This window comes from Sporobolomyces salmoneus (genome assembly GCF_050403485.1).
Source record: "Sporobolomyces salmoneus JCM6883 DNA, S_salmoneus_JCM6883_v1_ctg53, whole genome shotgun sequence".
NCBI classification, from domain to species: domain Eukaryota; kingdom Fungi; phylum Basidiomycota; class Microbotryomycetes; order Sporidiobolales; family Sporidiobolaceae; genus Sporobolomyces; species Sporobolomyces salmoneus.
In genome coordinates, this window is record NW_027481110.1 from 71,049 (window position 1) to 92,831 (window position 21,783).

Sequence of the window (21,783 nt, forward strand, 5' to 3'; positions counted from 1 at the left end):
GTAGAGACAGGCAGTGACAGCTGGTGAAGAGCGAATAGTGTGAAGGATCGAGTAAATCTACTGCATCGTCTCTCTCTCGCCGCCTCCTCTCATCAGCGAATCGAGGAGTCATAGAAGCGATACGAGGTACGAACGTGTTATAGCTTGTTGCATCCAATACGATCGTGTCAAGCTTCCGTTTCCGACTCTCGTTCTTCAGTTTTATTCGACGTTTTCCCCCGCCGCAGCAAACTCTCCTTTAACATGTCCTCCCTTACTTTCCTAGCCCATTGTTCTGCCTGTTCTTCACCTTCCAGTTGCTCGTTCTGGTCTGTTAATTTCCGCGGGAGAGATGGTCGAGGGGACTTCCGTTCTTCTCGAGAAGTCGTTGCTTGAAGCAAGGCGAAGGCTTCCCAACCGAGCGATACAGCAAGTACTCCCTTCCCTATCCATCTCCACAGCCACCTACGAGCTAGACGCCAGCAAACGAATTCGACTGTCGCCCTCGCAACGAATTTGGTCAGGGCCGGCCGTTCCTCCAGTGCCTTCCTCCATCTCGGCTTCGCCTTGATCGCAGCCCATGTTGTCAACATTCCAATCCCTCCTAAGATCCATATCACTGCAGCGAGCATCCCTAACCACATCGAGCTCCAGGCGAGGAATTGGAGAAGTTTCTCAAATCCCCAAAATCCCCAATCTGCTGTCCATCTCGTCGCTCGGAATACGAAGGGTGACGAGAACCTTGTGAGTTTCGCGAAAGATGTGAAGACGATGATCCACCCCAGGTAAGGAATCCAAGTCTCGCGAAGAGTCGAAGAGATAAATCGGAGAGTGGAGAGATCGATGTCGTCTTCGAGATCGGGGGTCAGTTCTGCTGGATCGTTTGATAGTGGTTCGGGGGTAAGGGGAAGGTCTGGTAGAGCGGGTGTAGAGTCGGAAGGAGAGGACGAGGATGAAGGAGATGTCGAGCTCATTTGAGCGGATCTGGTGGGAGCCGGAATATGTGAAGCGGTCTCAAGACTGTCTTCAGATTAGTGCTCAGCTCTTGCGGAGAACTCGCACGGAGAAGAAGACTCACCCGATTGAAGCGTCTTGATCTGAAATCAACTACTCCTTCTTCCTTCGGGCCTGGATACTATCGCGAGACGGTGTATTCGATTCTTGAGTCCTGTGCTGCGGATACGTGTTGCGGAGTCGAGCTGAGAACGTAGGATAGCGAGAGGAGAAGAAGAGGAGAATAATGACGCCGCTGCTTCGTTCTTCAGGCTCCCGGCTCTGCGATTGCTTCGATGTAAGATCCGTTATGATTCAGATAATATACGTTGCAAGCGAAAGAAAAGACGAGACGAAGGTGCAGCACACCAGAGAAGAAACGCTGAAGAGCGAAAACGAAATCCGAGCTTTCGGAAGCCTCCCTCTCGCATCATTCAGAAACGAAATGATGCGATGCAAATCGAAAGCTGCAATAAACAAGAGTAGAGGCATAAAAGGTAGTCGAAACAGACAAAAGGAAAACAGTTAAACTCCCGGAATCCAACGACATCGCTCTCGGTCGGCTTCGAGTAACCAGCTAACTTGTCCAGACTCGAATCCTTTCAACGAGGGGACTTTCGCGGCTCTACGTTCGCCATTGGTCTTGATCCTTACTTTCATTGAATGGAACGATTCGTGAACTCGACGGTCGGGAAGAGGGAACAGATAAACGGTATTGCTCGATGTTGGCTTTGTAGAGTCTGTGGACGTACGGCGCACTACGCTGTAAGGATAGATCGGGACGAGGGGAGGTGCGAAAGCTGGAGCGGCTCGTCGACCATTCTGGATACGAGCGGGAATTTGAACCTTGACGGAAGCATTCGCGTCTCCAAGTACGACCACTACAGCCACCAAGCATGGTCGTCAGGATGGGAAGCTCGAGTTGGAAAAAGGAGAGAGCGAGATCGATCTGAGCTCGGAATTTGCTTACCTTTGAAGCAAATCAATTCGCTAGGAGTGTCTTCCGCTAGACTTTTCTTGAGCTGAGATTCAGCCGCACCTTTTCGTCGTTTGCTCGGCTTCGAAACGGCTGGAGAGCCCTTTCGTTTTCGACCCGTTGTTTCCGGGACCACGGCAGATGCGTCCAAACGACCTGAAGGAAGGGTAGAAGGGGCAGGTGGAGAAAGTACCGGTTGAGCTTTCGATGTTTGCGGTGACGGTTCTTCCTCCGGCTCCGGCTGCTCGGGGAGCTACGAGTCATGAGATACTATATGGTAAGTCGGCCGTGAACATCCCCGCGTGAGAGAAAGAGCTCACCTCGACCTCTTTTGCCACATGCTCGGAATCCGAATCCTTTGATGGGTTCTCAGCTTCCTCAGATCCCGGTGTTCCTGCTGTACGCGATTCCGACGCTTCAAGCTCTGACGATTCGTTCATCTCTTCCTTCGATGCGGTCGTGATGAGCTCGTTTTCGGCTAAAGTCGTCCTATTTTGTATAACTTCGGAATTGTCCTTCGTCCTCGCGCTCGCTTTCGCTTTTCCACCTCGACGTGACCTCGTACCACTTGCGACTGCTACTGCAGGGGTATCCTCCTCGCCGGAAGCCGACGGGCGCGAAGGTTTTCGACGGCGATTCGAAGCACCTTGATAAGTTCGTACCGGGCGACGCACAGGGGCACTCGAGGATTCAGGCTCTGGAGATCCAACTGGAGCCGGCGAGTTTGTTGAACGAAGCGAGACCATCTTTCTTCAAGTTGAGCGCCTTCGGAAGTTGAGGACGGAGAGACGGAGGTGACCTGAGTGGATACAACAGGTTCGTCAGTCTCAGCATGTCGCAACTAGGTCTTACGAGGCGGTAAAGCTTTACGGTAGTGAATAAGCCGGGAGATTGTGCGAGTGATCGAAAGCGATGATGATGGAGAAGACGGAAAGGTGGAAATGTGGTACTTGTGCTCAGAACGTACGCAAGCAAACTGTCGGAATGAAGACCAGCGAATAAGTGGAAGGGAAAGTGATGAGTGAGGAGGAGAAAGGTAAACTTGGAAAGTTGCAATTCGACTTGTTCCGACTCTCGTTCGGCGGGCGGGGGAGTGAGCTTCACGAGTCTATACTTATGATCTATCCCCAGAAAGCAGACTGTGACTACAGAGACTTCGGACCAGTATGGACGCTGTAAACTTGACGACTGATCTTCTAGTTCACATGCGCAAATGGCTCGCCGAAGTCGAGAGAGGGGGATCGCAAAGACTTCGCTAGACTCCAGTCGCCGGTACTGACTGTACAGGAATGCGCATATCTCCAGTCGTAAACGCGATGAAAGAAGACAAGTCCTTTCGAAAAGCGCTCGAGTACATTGAATTAAGCTATGTCTTCGCGCAAACGGAATCCATTCTAATTTTCAGCAGTAACTCCTCCTATTCCACTGGACCCTCTCGTACACCATAATCATGACCTGACATAAGCTCATCCTGACCTTTACCTCTCGCCCTCCCAAACAGACTCTTGATCGTGCTCATTCGATTCGCTCTCGATTTTGACGGTTGATCCGAAAGAGACGGAGATGGTCGACGTAGATGAGGACTTGGTGCGATAGAGGCGTTGGTCTGAGAGTCAGGTGATGGCGAGTTGGGTAGCAACCGTTTCGCAGAACTTGGCGAGAAGAAAGTTCGAGGAGCGTTGGGATCAGAACTCGACGACGAAGTCGGATAAAAGGGTAAGAGCTGTCCTTCAATCGAATGATAGAATGCGGGTTCGCCCAAAGGAGGAGGATGCCGAGGGAAGGGAACAAGAGGAGGGTTTACAGTTTGTCGAGCGGGATCCAGATCAGGAGAGAATCGTTCCGAGGTCGCGCGAGCAGGAGGAGGTGAAAGGCGAGGGCGAAGGTCGAACTGAGACTGGTTGGAGTCAGACGTCGATTCGCTTGGCTGTTGAGATTGTCGACCGTGATCGACGTATTTCGAGTGGAGAGAAGGGGACGGAAGAGGAGGAGGGCGATCGAGGCGAAGTTGATCAATCTAACGAGTTTACGAGGGATCAGAGATGCAGGACAGGTAAGATGCAGGATGAAACCGCTTACAGTGAGCCCAACCGCAGTCGAATAAAACGACGAGACTGCAGTTACTGAATTTCGCCTTTCACTTGGTTGTCTCTGATTCTCGACACGGGACGTACTCGGAACGTTGGATGACATCGATGGAGCGAAGGAGCCTCCGTAAAAAGAGGTTGCTGACTCGAAAGGGAGCGAAGAGATGGGAGGAGTAGGAGCGACCGAAAGGACGTCTCGCGATGGTCGAGATCGTAAAGCGGGAGGAGGACGGGCACCGGACACCGAAGAGAAGAATGGCGTCGAGTAAATCGTTGGAGGTGGCGGTGAGGGAAGAAGACGGTGCGATAGCGACGGTATTTGCGAAATTTTGTCTCGCCGAGGAGATTCGCGTACAGGGAAGGAGGACTCGGCTCGATGAGAGCCTACTTTCGACTCGTGGAGAGGTAGAAGATTTTGTGCGGTTGGAGAGAGAGGTGGAGGTGGACTTTCGACTCTTTCTCGCTCCTCCTCCTCCAAAGCTCGAAGAAGTCCTTTGTGCCTCTCGGCATCTACCCTATACTCGTGGCTTGTCCTGCTACACTCTGCCTCTTGTTCACGTTGTGCAATCAATCGTTCCTTCCCGCTCCGACTATCTTCCTCGATCAACCTCACTGATTCCTCGTTGACTCGCCTCCTCACGTTCTCCAATTCGACTCTTCCCTTCTCCAGCTCCCCCGCCTCGGAAACCTCCAGCGCTTGTTCCCGCTCTCGCTCTAGTAACAGACCCTTTCCCACATGCGCACTCAAGCTTGACGACGCCAATTCACGACCCTCGTAAGCCGGGAGATCACTCAGTGTCGGAGAGGACGAATCGTTATCCTCCTCGCTTTCTCCCTCCCTCTCGACGAGGTCATCCAATCCTCTTAGTCTTGCGAGCTCTCGTTTCTCCTCGGATGCTGACGGCGGATTTGCGAGAGAAGGTGGAGGGGGAGGCAAAGGGCGAAAAGGAACGAATCGGGGACTGTTGACGGGCGGAAAGGGAAGTGGACGACGAGAAGGAGTAGAGCTACCAGAAGAAGCCCTTGAGACTGACGAAGGTGAAGGAGAAGAGGGGCACGAGCTATAGGGGAGCGAGGGAGAAGATTGTGCGTGAGGTTCGGACTCGGAAAGTTGCCAACTTGTCGAACGTCGATGAGGTTGCAATCGAGACTGGGACTGGATTGAAGAATGGATTGAGGTTGAGGCGGCGCCCGGAGTAGGCTCGAGCGTCGAGTGGGAGACTCGTTGGCGATGAGGAGAGCTCGCCGTCGGGTCGACGTCCATCCCACGTTCTCCTTCTTGCAAGATCTCACCCACATGACCATTCATCTTCGAAAGTGACGGGAGTTGCGAAGAGGCGAAGGAAGGGATGGAGGGAACGCACGATCAGATTCTGAGTCTGTGCTCCTCCGGTCGGGTTCCGCGGACTCGTTCTGGACATTCGAATTATCCCAATCGTCCATTAAAGCTTCTTCTGTTCGGAAGAAGAGTCGTCAGTTGAGAGTTCAAAACGATTCGAGGTGGTGGAAATTCAGACCTACTCTGATCTAGCTAGCGACCATTCCCCTTCGGATCCGCTCGCATTCGTGCATCTTCTGCAACTATTAAGTCAAAGTTATGACGGGGTTGTTCGAAGGGTTGCAGCGTCTGCCAGCGCGAGTCGTTCGGCGAAATTGAGTAGGGTTTCGGTCATCGACTCGGAGCCTGTCAGAGTGCCTGTATTGCTTCGCCCCACACGCTGTTTGGATTGATCTCGCGGTCGAAATCGCCTGCCCCCAGGTTCCGATGAAGAAGAGCTTGCGACGACCGACAGAATCGACGAGAGGGAACGAAATACACGCCGAAAGTGCGTAAACGGTTGCGAGAACAGCTCCGAGGATGAGCGCGAGCTTGCGTTCGAGTCCGAGGTACTCTTCGAAGATGGGAGTGCTATCGTATTCGAGGAAAGAAGGGAAACGATCGTCAGTATCGAGAACAGGAGGAAAAGAAAAGTGAAGAGACGTTTTTCGCGTTAAGCGAGGAGCTTCCGGCTGTGAAGGAGAACACGAGATGCTTACCTGAAGTAGATGGCAGCGTTGCAACCTCCGACTTGTTGGAAGAACTGAGACGAGGCACCGATGAGCACTCGACGAAGGTGTTGAGTAGGTCCGTTCGTGATCAAGTCTCGTTTCGACGCGCGCGTCATTCCATCGAGAGAGTCGAGGATGACACGAGTCTGGAGAATGACCGTTTCAGAGGTGTAAGGCGCCGGTTCGAGGGCGGCGACGATTCGTTGAGTACATAGGGCGTTCTACACGCGGTGAGGACCGAAGTAACGCCTCACTTGTCTGCATAAGGTAACTTGTGCTATCAGCTAGGAAGCAGGCGGATCGAAAGACAACCACCTGGAAGAAACTCACCATCTCCGCTCGCCGTCACCTTGTCAACTGTTCCCTAAGCAAACTCCCTCGACCTTTTTCTCGTCTCAATCCTGTCCATCCCATTCGAACCCGGTAATCCAATCTCTGTACCATCTCACTCCCTGACTTCCGTCTCCACTCGCGCCTCCCCCAGGTCCAGCGTCCCTAACGATTCCGTCTCCAAACCCTCTTCTCTCGACCGCTCGTTCTCCCTCGAATTCGATCAATTCAATCATTTCTTTCGTCAGTCCCAAACTCAACCCTTCTCGTTTCGCAACTTGCAACAATCCCACTCCTCCCTCTCCTCTTTGTTCTTCCGCGTCAGCTTCTCCTTCGACTTCCGGTATCGAAATGAGAGAAGTCTCTTGATCGATGAGGTCGAGTAGACGATCTTTGAAAGCGAGGGGTGAATATCGAGGAGTATGGAGAATCGTGAGACCTGATTTTGGGAATGTGAGGGGATGTAAAGTCGGATTCGAGGTGTACAGCGGCAGATAAGGGACTGATAACTTGAGGGCTTTCGGTGATACGAGAGCTGTCGCCAGCAAATAGAGAGACAGGATATCGTCAAATCTGAACAGCGATCGATAGAGAAACGAGTGTGGTGAACTTACCGACTCCTCTCGCTCGATTCCAAACGCACCACAACTCATCTAATCCGATTACTCCTCCTCGTTTCTCTAGCAGACCTTCCCTCTTTTCACCTCCACCTCTTCCGTGCGTCGTGGTCGCTCGAGATTGTAACAGAGAACCCAGTTCCCTCGCGAGTGAATGGTGATATTCTTTTTCAGATCTCGATTGATCCGCCGTCACTGCGACTGAAGACAGGATACCGAGGGAAGAAAGTGATGTCGAGGCGAGATTCGAAGCTTTCGCGTCTGAAGCGCTCTTGTCGTTGTCGTTCGAAGAGGTCGAGGAAGATATTTGTGCATTGATAGATTGAGCTAGCTGGATCTGATTCGTCCCCCAAGCTTCACTCGATCAGTATCAAATCGTTTGCGAGTGAGTAAAGCGATGCTGACGAACCATTTCCTTCGCCTTTCTCATGAGACTTTCGAGATCTTTCAAAGCGTCTTCAAGAGAATCGGTTCGAGTTTGACTATCAAGATCGATTCCTCTCAAAATCGCATCTGGTGACAAGCTCTTTCCCGTCAGCGAGACGTTCTTCCGCTGAGAACGAGAGGAATGAACTCACCGATTCCCACTCCCGACGAACTCTCATGCAATCCCTGTCGACTGCTATCATCGTTCACGACTCCGTTCTTCCCTAACTGTTGCTGTTGTTGTTGTTGTTTCCTCTTCAACACCTCCAATTTGATCCTTTCGACCTGACTCAACTGATTCAAATCCCACGCTTTCCTACTCAAAACTTCTTTCAAACTCGAATAAAACGCTTGAATACCTCCTTTCCTGAAACTCAACCTTACGTAATCTCCTCCTCCTCCTCCCCCTCCTCCAGAGGGAGTCGAAGGTCGAGAAGAAGAAGAAGAAGAAACGTTTATCATCGAAGTCGGAGTCGGAGTAGAAGATCGAATAGTCGGAGGAGAGGATGGGAGAGGTGTATCACACATTTCACATCGTGACATGGAATGGTGATTGAGAAATGTACAGACTGGACAAGTGATTCGAGAGCCAGTCTCGACGGGATCGAGAGCGACAGAAGGAGGAGGGGAAGGAACTGGAGAAGGGGTGGATTTGAGAGTCGGATAAGGAGAGATTGATGTTGTCGATGTAGAGGAAGGAGAAGAGGAAGAAGAGGCGGTAGTTGGGTCGTGTTTGATTCCGCAGAGGGAACATTTCAATCCTAATTCCAAAGTTGGAACGTTTCTCATTCCGCACACTCGACAGATCCAACTTCTATCTCCCCCAGTCGAAGACGAGGTCGATACCGCTGGCGTTGAGGTTCCTGAGGGTGCAGATTGAGTAGGTACGGAGAGGGAGGAAGTAGATTCGTTCGATTCAGAATGAAGGAGGAGGGTAATTTTCGGCGAAGATTTGAGAAATCCGGTCCAGTATTCGGTCTGGCGAACGAGGGATAGTTGCAGGCCGACTGGGATCGATCGAGCAGACGGGGAAGGAGAGGGCGAAGAATAATTGGAAGGGGAAGACGAGGGAGACGAAACAAAGATCAGTCGATGCGAGGTGAGGTGAAGTCGACCTTCGTAGTGTAGTGGAGACTTCTCTTTCCTGGTATCATCATCAAGGGGAAGAGATTAGCAGAGTAGAGCGGAAAGGAGGGAGAGGGGAGACTCAACCCGTCATAAAGTCCAACTCCGTCTTGGTGCAGGATTAAAGTTTCATCTGGGTAAAGCTGCGCCGATAGTGTCTTGAGTGTTACAGAGGGCAGTAGGTCGAATCGATTCATTGGGGAGAAAGAGAGGGAGAGAGGGAGACAAGAGGGAAGCCGCGGGGAAATCAGCTCTCTTTCTCCCTCCATCTTCTCGACCTGATTCGGACGACCTCTACAACAAGACCGCTACATTCGCCTCCGTACTCGCAGAGGGTCACAATAATCGGCGCTCCTCTCCCGAATTCGATTGTTTACCATTTCCCCGACTTTCATCTCTTCTCTCTTCACTTCTCTCTTGGAGCAGCAAGACACCAACGACTCGGACTAGTGCGGGATTAGGGCTCAGGGAGAAGGACTAGCAAGATGATCGATTCATTGATCCAGTATCTTTTGGAGGAGATCGCGATGGATGGTGATGAAGGTGAGAACTTGGCTTCTTCTTGTCTCTCTGCCTTTGCACAACGATACGAAGGAGCGAGAGAATGGGCTTGTTTATTCTCTTCGAGACTCGCACGCTTCCCGACGCGTAGCAGAGAGAGGGTTCAATCCCTCGACCCGCCTCGCTTCTTTCTCCAACAATCCCACCAAAACTCCTCGCACCCAGAGCTGACTTCTCTCCTTCGGCACGACTGCTTACAGGATCCTCAATCCACGACCTAGCGAATTTCATCTCCGACTTTTACTCTTCCCGTTCTTCCTCCTCTTCGATCCCTTCAACTTCTGCCTCGACCTCCTCTGCGACGACTACGGTACAACAAGTCGACGATACGTTCTTGACGTTCATCTGGAACACGTTGGTAGAGCAACCAGATGTCAGAGTCGGGTTGTTGAAGAATCTCGAAAATCAAGCAGAAGCTTCTACTCCCGCTCTCCCGACGAACGATGACAACACTCAAGGCGAACCTCAAGCTGGACCATCCACTTCGACTTCGAATGATGTCATAGCACCAACCTCAGCAGAAGGAGGAGGAGGAGGAGGTGGAGACGAGGAAGAATCCGATTTGAAACCCGCGAAGAAACCCGCTCGAAAGAAAACCGTTTCGAACCCTTCTACTACTCCAACTCACGAACTCACCCTCGTCCCTTCCGAAACCGCTTCCCTCGGATACGTTCATTTGTCCGAGGTGTATTCGAATCAAGGAGAATTACGAGTTTTGGCGTCGCCTCAAACGGCGTGGAAAGCGATCACGGGGAGTCATTCGAGACCGACTTCGATCACTCCGATGGTCTATCAAGTGTTGCAAATGGTCAGTCGAGGGAGAGGGGAAGGTGCGACCGCAGTCAGGTTGAGTAGGGAATTGGGAGTCGATCCGAAAAGCGTTTTCCATTACATCAAAGTTCCGCAACAACTGGGGATTGTGTAAGTATCTACTCTGTCTCTCTCTACTCTCTCATGAATCATCGACTAACTGCGTCTTTCACGTCACGTCGAATAGGAAGAAGATCTCGGCGATTGATCAAGGATCTCGAACGAATCGAATTATCCACATTCGATACCTCTCGACTTCTCCTTATTGGGCAGTTCACACCGCTTCAGAACCTACCGCTTCCCGAGATGATGCAGCGGACGAAGAAGAAGCAGGAGGAGGAGGAGGAGGAGGAGGAGGGGAAGGTCAAATGAGCACGATCTCAGCGCTTTACCTGAGTACGAATCCCAAGTTGGTTCGAAATCGAATCGTTCGAGCTCTCAAAGCCCAAGGAGATGGAACTGGGAAAGATTTAGAAAAGTGTTGGATGGTACATTCCGAAATGGCTAGTTCTATCGTGAGTTCTTCTTTTCACACACTCACTCACTCATCCTCAGTCTCCCGAGAGCAGAGGGAGGGAAAGTGAAGCTGATGTAATTCTCTCTATCGCTGCCAGGGTCTGCATTCATACTCTTCCACGATCCTCCGACGTCTCAACGCGATTATCAATGGATTAGCGGTCGAAGGAGTGTTGGAAAAGATCGCGGTGACGAAAAAGAATCGAAAATTGACGGGAAAAAGTAAAGGACAAGTCGAGAGTGTCAGTACGGTACAAGCTTTGAGGTTGTTGGATCCCGACAAGCTCTATAAGTGTGAGTCCATCTCTTTGTGGCTCTGACGAAGGAGAAAGAACTGACGTCCACCACAACTTTAGCGAAAGCGAATCGAGATGATCAGGAGGGAGAAGTGGCAGAAGAGGAAGAGGAAGACGATGAACATTCTTACCCACTCGCGAACAAGTCGATGCAGAGACAAGTCTTGGATCTCTTGCTTGAAGCTGATACTCGAGGATTGACCAACGTCGTCAGTTTCTTTCTTCATTCTCTCTTCCTTTCTTCGATCTCAGTTCTGACTCTCGTTAAAACATGGGGATAGGAAATCTGCGATGCACTCGGACGATACACTCTCCGAACGATTGATGCGACGCTCCAACGAATCGGTCGACAAGCTGCACCCGTCGAATACTTCGATTCAAACACGACTTCGTTGACCGAAACCGTCGGAAGGATGAAACAGACTCGTTGGTTCTCGATGGCTGGTTACGTCGCGATGAGAAGGGAACGAGGAGTTCCCGATTCGAAAGCAGAGGAGAAATGGGAAGAGGGAAAGAAAGCTTACGAGGCAGACGTCGAGAAGAGGAGGAGTCAAGAGATGGAGAATCGAGATGGGAAACATGAACAGTGGTTGGGAATCGAAGAGAGGAGGAAATGGTTGAAACGGTTCAAAACGATGGATCACGTCGGGAAAGGGATTGGAGAGAAAGGAGTCGCATCGAAACCTAGGAAACGACGAGCTAGCACCAAGAAGACCGACAAGTCAGATGACGACGAAGATGCTCAGACTCCTGCGGGAACCGAACAAGAAGGAGGAGGTGGCAAGAAGAAACCGAAGAAAGTCGCTGCTCCTCGAAAGCCAAAGGCCGATTCGAAGGGTAAAGGGAAAGCGAAGGCAATCAATCAAGACGAAACAGCGAACGACGATGAAGATCAATCGAAAGAAGGAGGAGGTGAAAGTAGTGCGTCTGAAACGAAAGGACCTCCAAAACCTCGTGGACGACCTCGAAAGCACGCGCTCGTGGAAGGCAAAGAGACCTATTATCAACGCAAGAAACGACTCGAGGCTGAACGGATTGCGCAAGGATTGGAACCCGAGGAAACCTACTACTCGAGGAAGAAGAGGGAAGAGAAGGAAGATCGAGAAAGAGAAGCGGCTGGATTACCTCCTCTCGTGAGGGAGAAACCGAAACGAGGGAGGTCTACGGTTGATCAGAACAAGAATGAAGAGGACGGTGATGATGAGCTCGTGAGTCTGAACTCAACTTCTGCCGCTGCTCTGAAAAAGCCTCTTGCTGAGACCGCAATCAACCTCGACTTTAGCCGGAAGGAAGTGAATCTCCTGCACCACCGAAACCGAAGAAACGTGGACGTCCATCAGCTTCGAAGGCGACTAGCGATTCCGCTACTCCTGCTCCTTCGAAGAAACGAGGTCGCCCTTCGAAACTCGACAAGTTGGCTGCAGCAGCTGAAGAAGAACTCGAACGCTCTCAGTCTCGAAGTCGACCTCAGCCTGAAGATACTCCTCTTGAGGAGTCTCCTCAGATCGAGAATCAGGAGGAGGAGGAGGAGGAAGAAATGGAACCCGTCGAAGAGCGACCAAAGAAACGAACTCGCTTCTCGATTGCCGCCGTTGAGAAAGACAAGGAGGAGAACAACGAGAAGCAGGAAAAGGAAGAGGAATCTGCTCCGACTCCAGCTCCGACTCAACCTGCTCGTCGCCGTGGTCGTTCGAGTGGACCGCCTCTCGTTCCAGGTCCCGAACTTGATGGAGCTCCCGTTCGAACCCCAGTCGTCAACGCTACCCCGACTACTACCGAGGAGAATGTCTACTCTTCAACTCCTGCAAAGACTCCCCCTGCTCCTCCTCGTCCTTCAAGTCCGAAAAAACCAGTCGTTGAAATTCCAGTTCGACCTCGAAAAGAGAAACGAAAACAACCCTCCTCAACCTCATTCGAGACCCCTAAAACCCCCGCTGAGGCTCCGGCTTCTTCAACTTCCACCTCTCGAGCTACTCCGAGCCCAGCTGAAGAACCTCTCGCGCAAGAACTTCAAGCTCCGGTCGAACCTGATTCGACTCCGGCAACGGCGGGAGACTCTCTCCCGGGTCAAGCTCAAGTTCCCGAGCTCTCACCTCCTCCTGCGCATCGAACACCTTCAGCATCGAAAGAGAAGGAGAAGGAGTCGAATCCCTCGAAAAAATACAAGAGTCGCAAATCGGTCACGTCGAAGGACAACCTCACGGCGATCTCGCGTCAGAAGGAGATTCTCGAATACATCACCGCAACCGGAGGAATCGTCGATGCCGTCCCTCGACTCGGCGAGTTCATTCGAGATCACTCTCGTTCGGCGAATCCTTCAGTTCCAGTCTTCACGATGGATCGTCACGTCGTCAATTCGACTCTCACGACGCTCGTTAAACGGGAACACCTTCGCAAGACTTCAGTCGTCGGAGCAAAGGGAGATCGTTACGACATCTACTACCTGAACTCGATCACGCTCGACAGTCCCGAGATGGTTTCTTTCCTTGACGAGAGTCTCAGTAAGAAGGAGATGGCTCATTGGGACAAATTCGGTCGAGCGAAGGACATCGTTATCGACGACCTGACTCAAACAAACTCGGGAGAGACGAGGGAAGGCGAAGAACCCTCTCAAGCGATCGCAGAATCAGACTTGCCGAAGCCTGGAGACGATCCCGCCGACGTTAAAGATTACTTCCGTCGACAACCGAACATCGTAGGAGCGAGTTACGGTGCTCGTTACGGAGTGTTCTCTCGAGCTCGTCAACTTCACAAATGGCTCGCGAGTTTCCTCTTCTCGCCGGATCAACCGAGTCAACTCGTCGCCCACTCGGACGAACACGGGTTCGTTCTCACTCACGAAACCTTCGTCTCCGCGATGCCCGTCGACATCTTTACGAGCATCGTTCCCCTCCCGATCGAATCCGACGAACTTCGCAAATTTCTCGCCGATCCCAATAACCTTTCTCTTTCTGTCCGTTCCGTCCCTTCCAACATCCTCTCGATCCTTCGACCGAGTCTCACCAAACGAAAACAAGCCGTTTGGAACGCGATCTCGACTCTCATGACGTTCCGACTCCTCTCTCCTCTCGTCGTATCGACTTCCGAATCTGGTGCAGTTCGAAACAACAATTTCATCACTCCCGGTCAGGCTAAATCGGCGACACATTGGAGGTTCAACAAGACCGTTCCCGTTTACGCTTTCGCCCAGGAGGACGCTCCACTCGTGTCCCTTGCAAAACTCGACAGCTTCGAGGCAGTTTCGCAATACTGGACGACCGTTCACAAGCTCGCAGTCGTTCTCGTCGAACAGTTACCCGTTGAAGATCCTGCCAAACTCGCTCAGTCCGGTTTCCCTCTCAAATTCGAAGGTTTCCTTTCCCTCTTGACTCGACTTCGACTCAAGACTCGATGGAAGGACACTTATCACTTCCTCCCCGATCAACGCAAATTCCTCGTCAATCTCGTTCAAGCCGATCCGAACCTCGTCAACTCGAATCAAGATCGCTCGAGAGACATCGAGATTTGGGCTGACGCTCTCTACGCGCCTGTCAACGTCGTGACCGACTTCTTGAGATCGACCGAGAGGAAAGCCCGTCGAACAATCGAAGCAGAATTGAACCCTGTAAGGAGAAAGAAGAGGAGAAGAGTCGTCAGATCCGATCAAGGAGGAGGAGGAGGAGATCAACAAGGGCAGGGCGAAGGGGAGGAGGAATGGGAAGAGATCGAGGAAGACCGACCTTCGATCGACGTCGCCGCGACTGCTCTTCATCGCAAAGTTCAAGAACTCGCCGCGCAACGTAAACGAGATTGGACGACGATTGTGGACAAGTTCCGAGCTGAACATCAACAACCTGTTCTCGATGCCGCAATCACGAGCTACCTCGAAAGACGATTCCTCGACCCCCGTAGACAGATCGATGCGGTGCAACTCTTGTTCGAACTCCGTCAATTGCTCCTCAAACCCGAAGTCGTTCCAGGAGACGAATCCCTCCGATCTGTCGTCCCCCACAACCTTCGTCGTCTTGCTCGTCAAGCTCGGGACCCTTACGCGATCGATCGACAACCCAACATCCGTAAACGAGTTCGCTCTCAAGCTTCGAAAGCTGCTCGCGCCCCTGCGACTGCTCCCCGACCGAGCTCACCCCAATCGATCGAGCATGGAGATCAGAACGAGTTCCTCTCTCAACCCGCCGCTCCTCGACCTAGTGGCGAATTTGGGAAACGAGTTCGAAACTTTTACACCTCGGAACAAGACGAGTTGCTCCTCGACGCCGTTGCGATCCTCAAAGCCCGCGCTCAGAATCTCAACACTCGAATCCAGTATGGAGTTCTCGAACATCTCTTCAAAGGTCACAAGGGTAGCGTTCTGCGAAGTCGATCGCTCGTTCTCCTCAAGAAACCGGAAGAACAAGCTTATCACGATCGACTCGTCGACGCTTGGCTCGAGATTCACGGACGATTGAAGGATTCGGATGACAACTTGCAAGATCCAAACTCGACGAGCATGACTGACTTTGACATTGCTTCTTTCATTCGCTGTTTGCGACAAAACGTTGATAAACGTGCTCTGTGAATTCTCTCCCTTCTCTCTCTTTCCCCTTCACTAGCAGCAGACTGACTAGATGGTCGTTATCGAAATTTAGTCGCCTCACTCGTTCAATCGCAAAACCTCCTCCTCCCTCGGTCATCCTTCCCGCTTCTCTCATCGCTCTCCGCACCGGCTACTCCATCAAGTCGAACGCTTCGAAACGTTCAACGAATTGGGAGAATTACTGGGTTAAAGCCGGAGTCGCGACCGCCGAACGAGAGAATACCGTTGCTCGAGCTTCGATCGCCACTTCCTGGTTCGACGACAACGAAGAGATGTTCAACAACAGCAAGTCTGCGGAAGCGGTGAAACGCGATCAAGCTTTGACTGCCGCCGCGATCAAAGTGAGTTCCCTTCGTTCGCCATTCTGGTTGATCGTACTGACCGGATCCAACTTCTCTTCAGATGGTCGTTTCTTCTTCGAACGATACCTACGTCCCAGAACAAGGAGCCGCCATGTTGAGCCCCTTCGCGAGTCACGTCGATCCAGTTCTATCGCAGTTGAAGTCCCAACATATCATCGTTTCAGTTTCGAGTGAACCCGGTCGTAGGATTCCAGGAAGGAACTACTCTTTCGATGACAAGTGAGACTGACCCTCTCCTGACTCTCCGCCCCGAGTCATTCGCTAACCTATCAAGTTATCGCGTTAGGTTCTTCGATCGATTGGATTCGACTCGGGTCACGATGGAACGACTTTCAGATGCCGTTCAATTCGAGAACGAGTTACTCAAGGAGAAACAGATCGATCAAGCGAACCCGTTCCACGAGAGCAGTAACAGCGTTTTCCCGATCATTCCTACTGAGGGCGAAATCATGGCTTTGATTGATTTGGCTTCGGAAGGAAAGGTGTGTCGACTTATTTTCTTGCTACACTCGAAGATAAGCTGAAGATGATTGACTCTTCGAAGATTGATCTCACGATCGATACGACTACTCTGAGTGAAAAGACGAAGAGATTCGACGATTTTGGGACTCGTCAAGCCAGTACGTCCCCTATCCCCTCTCTCAGATCCAAACCTTTCGCTGACTCTTATGCGTGCGTTCAGACGACGACGATATCGAATGCAACGTTCAAATCGAGGCTCTTTCGACTCGTGCTCCTCAAACTACCCCTGCCACTCTTCCTGTCCCGGAAACCTTCTTACCTATCGATGGAGAGATCGATCTTCAAGCACTCGACGCCGCAAGGAAGAAGTTCTTCGCTAATCAAGACGGAGAAGAAATGGATCTCGCTCGAGAAGTATTGAATGCGATTGAATCGAAAGGAGTAGATGGAATGAGCTTGACCCAATTATGCGTGAGTACTCTCCCTTTGACCCTTCTTACTGCTGAGCTGATGCCTCCTCATCGATCGGCTCTTCAGCATCGATTCCCACTCTCCTCCCGTTCGACTCTCCTCTCGTCGCTCTCTATCCTCCTCAACGCCCAATCTCCTCCTCTGATCTTCACCACCGGCTTCTCTCTCTATCCAACCTACGTTTCCACGCTCCACGTTCCCTCCTACTCAATCCCTCTTCCGCTCTCTAAGCCAATCACCAATTCCTCGAATGCCAACGACAATGAGGAGCAAGAGCAAGAGCAAGAGAAGAAGTGGTTACAACCTTGTGCATGGGTCGGGACTACCGGAGAAGTCAACCGAGAAGTGTGGACGAGGTGTACGAACTTTGTTCGAGGGTTGTTGCTCAGGAAAAGTGGGATTGGATTCGTTAGTCTCTCTCCTCTTTTCCTTCCTCTCAGTCGAGATTTCTCGCTGACATTCTCATCGATTTCTGCGCTGCGTAGCATGGATTGAGAGAAAAGTCGACTTCGATGAATCCATTCACCTCTACTTCTTCTACTTCCGCTACTTCTTCTTCGACTGGAGGAGGAGAACCATCAATCCATACACCAGTCCTATCCACTCTCGAACTCAAAATCATTCTCGAAACTCTAGAGAAACATGGAATTATCGAAAGGAACTCGAGCTCGATTGGAGGAGGAGGGGAAGGAACGAACAGGATGGTCGATTGGGAGAAGGATAGGTGGAGTTTGAATGGGTGTTTCTGGAATGTTGGCTCGGAGTGAATGGATGAATGAGCTAGGTGACTGGGTTCTGCCTGGTGAATTTGTGATGTTTCTTGCATTTTAGTTTCTCGGTTTTACGGAATTAAAATCTGGTTTGTTACTCTCTATCGTGACCGTTGCGCGAGCCAGGAACAAAAGAATGTGTCCCGTTTCGTGCAGACAGATGCAAGAAACCGAGAGGAACAGGAACCGAGGTTTTCTCGAAAACACAAACTTGAATTTCTCGATTCACTTCTTATACAACGGAAAAGCCCAGGCGTTGAAATCTTGAAGTATTACGCGTCTGCACCGGTACGTTCGTGACCCCCCCAGAGAGGGTTACAAGGTGGCTCAAGCCGAAAATCGAGAAGCCTCTTTTCGGTTCAGAGACCTTGTCATCCTACCTGAGGCTTCACCACATCATACGTGAGATGCGTATTACTCCAAGATCAGGACGCCCTCAGGTTTCTCCGTTGCGCAAGAAGGGAGCCGAAAGATCCGAAGTTCCAACTTGAATTGACAGAATAAGCCTTTTCTCTCTAGCTGGAAGAGCGGGGATCAGTGGATCGTTTCCTCTCAATAGTAGTAGCGAGCACTCACCAAACACCTTCTAGTTTACACCCCACTTGTCCCTATACTCTTGCATCGCCTTACATTCTTCCTCTTTCCCTTGTTCCTTCAACCAATTCACAATATCCCTCATCTTGACCACGCTCGTCACCTTGACTCCGAGTGCTTGTTCCACCTCCTGAACCGTCGAGAGATCCCCTTGTCCCTTCTCTTCCCTATCCAACGCTTCGACGATTCCGACAGTTTTGCCTCCTTCCGCTTCTACAATCTTGTGCGCTTCTCGAATCGCAGTTCCAGCAGTAATAACATCGTCTACGATCAGGACGTTCTTCCCTTTCAAAGGAGTTCCGACGATTGAACCTCCTTCTCCGTGAGATTTCGCTTCTTTCCGATTGTAACTGAATCCGACTTCCCGTCCTCTCCTTGCCAATTCCGTCGCGATCGCGGCTACCAACGGGATTCCTTTGTATGCTGGACCGAATAAGACTTGAGGTTCCTTCTCGGTAGCTTCAGGGAGTCCGATTAACGGATAAGCGTCGAGAATCGCATCCGTGTAAGCTTGAGTGAGGGAGAGGAGTAAGGAACCCGAGTTGAAGAGACCGAAGTTGAAGAAGTAGGGGGATTGGCGGCCGGATTTGAGCGTGAAGGAACCGAATCGGAGGATCGGTTGAGAGGAAGATAGAGAGAGGGAGATGAGCGAGGCCGCGAAGGGGGAAGGGGTAGACACTGCACTGGCAAAGACGTTAGCTTTAGTCCTTTCCGTAGATAGTGGTCTTGACTCAACTGATTCGGAATAGAGCGAGTAGTTGGAGAGAGAAAGAGAGATTCTTGATCAAGATCTTCTCTCTTCTCTACTCCGTCCTCATCACCATGGCCGTCAGACTCCGCCTAGCTCGACGACACCTAACGCGCAATTCCCCTTCCTACACTCTCGTCGCGACTCATTCCTCCTCTCGTCCCACTGCACTCCCTCTCGAAACCCTCGGTTCCTATTCCCCTCTCCCCTCCTTACCCATTCCCATTTCCCTTTCCCCCAACGGACAACCACGTTTACCCTCTGATGGTTGGGGACCGGGCTACCATGCCCCGAGAGGAGGGAAGATGGACGTAGGCGAGAAGAGGGTCGAATGGAACGAGGACAGGGTTAGGTATTGGTTGAGTGTTGGAGCTAAACCGAGTAAAACGGTAGAGAAGTTATTAAATCAGGCGGGGATTATCCGTACGTCCCTTCCTCCCTTCTTTCTCTCTCGCTCTCTCGAAGTTTCGAAGGAAATGAGAAATTGACGATTTTACTGATCTTGTGTGCTGTGGAATGGATGGATGTAGAATCAAAACCGGTACAAGGACCGAGTACATCTCCGAATAAAATGGTGGTTTCGAGAGATAGGAGGATTAGGGATGCGGTTAGATTGGCAGAGAAGGAAAGAGGCGAAGTACCGGTTGCGCAGAGAAGATAGATATGGAGGGCAGATGGGTGGGTAGGAGAATGTATGACAAGTTATCGCATATTATCGTTCAGAGATTTAGGCTGGAAGAGGACGAGAGAAAGGAGCGGAAGCAAGCGAGGAATCTTTCGATTTCTGAAAATCTCCTCTCGCTCGAGCGGATTCGGAAAGGACCAGGCTGTTGCGTGCGATAGAAGTCACACGAACGGAGACAAACAATGATGGAGACAGCGCGGCATTTCTCAGCCTCGATCTCAGCGAGAGCCAGATTGAAGAGTTTTTGCCAATTTTTGCGAAAATGCGGTTTTGTTACAATCTACCTTACGTTCCCACTTCTCTGTCCATCCACTACAGACCCTCACGTTCTAGTTCGAGGCACTACCACCGATCGTCCCCTCTACAACACTCTTCCAAATCCTCTGATTAACTCCTCGAACCTTCTCCAGTCCTTTCCTGTACCCTTCCAACTCCCTCTCCAGTCGCTCTATAGTCTCCCTCTCAGTTCCTCCTCCTCCTGCTCCGTTCATCATCGGTGTCACGGCTCGAACATCGCTTCCTCCAGAGAAAGTCGGCAGAGGATCCAACCCTCGAACAGGTTGAACCAATTCCTCCACCTTGACTCCACTCTCCGCAACTCTACCCCAAACGTACCTCCCACCTTTTCCTCCTCTCTCCCTCTCCTCGACTCCTACGACGCTCCTCCCTAGCGTACTTGCGATTTCCCTCTGAACCCCGACCGTCGAACTGTCTCCCGCTGTCGAGCCGTTCGAAGGAGGGGAGTAGAGGAAAGTAGTGAGGAATGAGAGACCGCCGTATGGGGTCGAGGAAGGTGGAGGAGAAATGATTCGGTTTGGAAGGAGAGAGAGGAGCGAGAGGAGATGAATCTGAGAAGAGTTTGAGGTTGAGACGAGGAGGGTCGGGGAATGCGAGGAGAGATGCAGAGCGGAGATGGGCTCACTATCGACAGGGCAAAACGAGAACTCGTCAGTGAATGAAGAGAGATGGGAGGGGGAGAGAGAGAGCGTACGAAAGTGTGTAAGACATCCCAGGTTCGTCATCACTACCTTCGATTCGTTCGAGTTCTCCAATCGATCCAGTACCTCCAACTGGGACGATTCCTCCTCGAATCGAGGAAGATGTTTTATCGTTTGATTCCCTGTATAAATTCACTCTCAGTACTTTCGATCCATTCTTGACGGTTTCTCCTCCTCCTCCTCCTCCTTCACTTGAAATTGATGTAGTCGTCGTGGTAGGGATAGAGACGAAGAAGAACCGTTCGGGAGGGTCTACGACGAGGTGTTGAACCGGAGCTGGGAATTCGAAAGTCGTCAAAAGACTTGCTGGGGTCGTACTCAAGTCCCAAATCTATCACAAGTCATCACGTCAACATCATCAGTGACCGAACTCGCTGATGCTGATAGCGAGAGAGAAGGAAGAGAGGAGAAAGAGAGAGAGAATGAGTGAGTCTTACTTTGACGGTCCCATCTTTCGAAGCTGAAAACACTCTACAATTCGGGAAACTACCTAGCTTTCCTGTCTTGATAGCTGTGATTCCGAGCGTATGATCCGACAATGTCGTGAATGGAGTCGGGGGGTTCATCGGTGTAGAATTCAAAATCCTACAATCCCTTTCTCGCTCATCAGCTCCCAGCTTCTTCCGGCTTCACGAGAGAAAAGTGAGAGACTCACCTTCCGATAGACCATACGCTGATACCAGCATCCTCACTCGCCGAAACGAATCCACTCTCGTCCTCGAACCATTCCACCGCGGAAACTTTCCGATAATGCGCATCTAACGTCGCCAATAACAACCCCGTAGAGAGTTCCCAGATCCAGATCCTCCCATCTGGGGTACCTCCTACGAGGTAAGCACCAGTAGGGGAGGCGGAGAGGACGGAGAGTCGGGTTGGAGGGTGAAGTCGAGAAATCGTAGATTCCTACGAAATAATGAATCCGGGTTAGCGCGCGAGGGAGAAAAGAGGAGCAGGGGAGACAACGTACGCGAGTGAGGTTCCAAACGTTCAAGAGGGCACGACCGTCCTTCCCTCCGAGTCCGACGAGACATCCCGCAACTCCATTAGAACCTTCTACCCAACTCATCGTTTGTCCACTTCCTTCCCCTCCTCCCCCTGTAGAATCCACTTGTTTCCCTTTCCCATTCGAGTTGTTGGAGGTAGTTGTGGAGATGGTAGTAGAGGGAGGAGGAGGAGATTTGAAAGAAGTTAATAATTGACCAGTTTCGATAGAGTGAACCGAGGTGAGAGGTAAAGGAGAAGAGGCCGGAGTCGAGGATAGGACGACTTCTATCAGTCTAGAGGTCATGGTTGCGCTGGAAGAAGAGTTGTTGAGTGAGAAACGAGCGAACTTTTCTTCATCTCTTTCGAACTCA

At 51.3% G+C, this 21,783-nt stretch overlaps 5 protein-coding genes across 5 annotated transcripts; 1 reads left to right on the forward strand and 4 right to left on the reverse strand.

The window, feature by feature from the left end:
• Positions 1-167: 167 nt before the first annotated feature.
• On the reverse strand, positions 168-953 carry JCM6883_000745 (uncharacterized protein; the record flags this gene model as incomplete). Its single annotated transcript, XM_076634184.1, has 1 exon — positions 168-953. The coding sequence occupies one exon, from the start codon at positions 951-953 to the stop codon at positions 168-170; it is 786 nt and encodes a 261-aa protein (XP_076485852.1).
• Positions 954-1,497: 544 nt separating this feature from the next.
• On the reverse strand, positions 1,498-2,694 carry JCM6883_000746 (uncharacterized protein; the record flags this gene model as incomplete). The annotated part of the gene is made up of 3 exons (XM_076634185.1): positions 1,498-1,853; positions 1,943-2,189; positions 2,269-2,694. The coding sequence occupies 3 exons, from the start codon at positions 2,692-2,694 to the stop codon at positions 1,498-1,500; spliced, it is 1,029 nt and encodes a 342-aa protein (XP_076485853.1).
• Positions 2,695-5,619: 2,925 nt separating this feature from the next.
• Positions 5,620-8,779, reverse strand: JCM6883_000747 (uncharacterized protein; the record flags this gene model as incomplete). The annotated part of the gene is made up of 7 exons (XM_076634186.1): positions 5,620-5,944; positions 6,073-6,305; positions 6,534-6,949; positions 7,029-7,368; positions 7,441-7,544; positions 7,610-8,601; positions 8,670-8,779. 7 exons carry the CDS (start codon positions 8,777-8,779, stop codon positions 5,620-5,622), a joined length of 2,520 nt encoding a protein of 839 aa, XP_076485854.1.
• Positions 8,780-9,067: 288 nt separating this feature from the next.
• Positions 9,068-17,400, forward strand: JCM6883_000748 (uncharacterized protein; the record flags this gene model as incomplete). Its single annotated transcript, XM_076634187.1, has 14 exons — positions 9,068-9,125; positions 9,344-10,064; positions 10,141-10,468; positions 10,568-10,763; positions 10,826-10,974; positions 11,047-11,973; positions 12,048-15,316; positions 15,391-15,679; positions 15,741-15,919; positions 15,987-16,182; positions 16,245-16,320; positions 16,383-16,633; positions 16,700-17,041; positions 17,119-17,400. 14 exons carry the CDS (start codon positions 9,068-9,070, stop codon positions 17,398-17,400), a joined length of 7,263 nt encoding a protein of 2,420 aa, XP_076485855.1.
• Positions 17,401-17,989: 589 nt separating this feature from the next.
• Positions 17,990-21,716, reverse strand: JCM6883_000749 (uncharacterized protein; the record flags this gene model as incomplete). The annotated part of the gene is made up of 6 exons (XM_076634188.1): positions 17,990-18,675; positions 19,774-20,351; positions 20,422-20,759; positions 20,866-21,013; positions 21,084-21,331; positions 21,396-21,716. The coding sequence occupies 6 exons, from the start codon at positions 21,714-21,716 to the stop codon at positions 17,990-17,992; spliced, it is 2,319 nt and encodes a 772-aa protein (XP_076485856.1).
• Between the last annotated feature and the right edge of the window lie 67 nt (positions 21,717-21,783).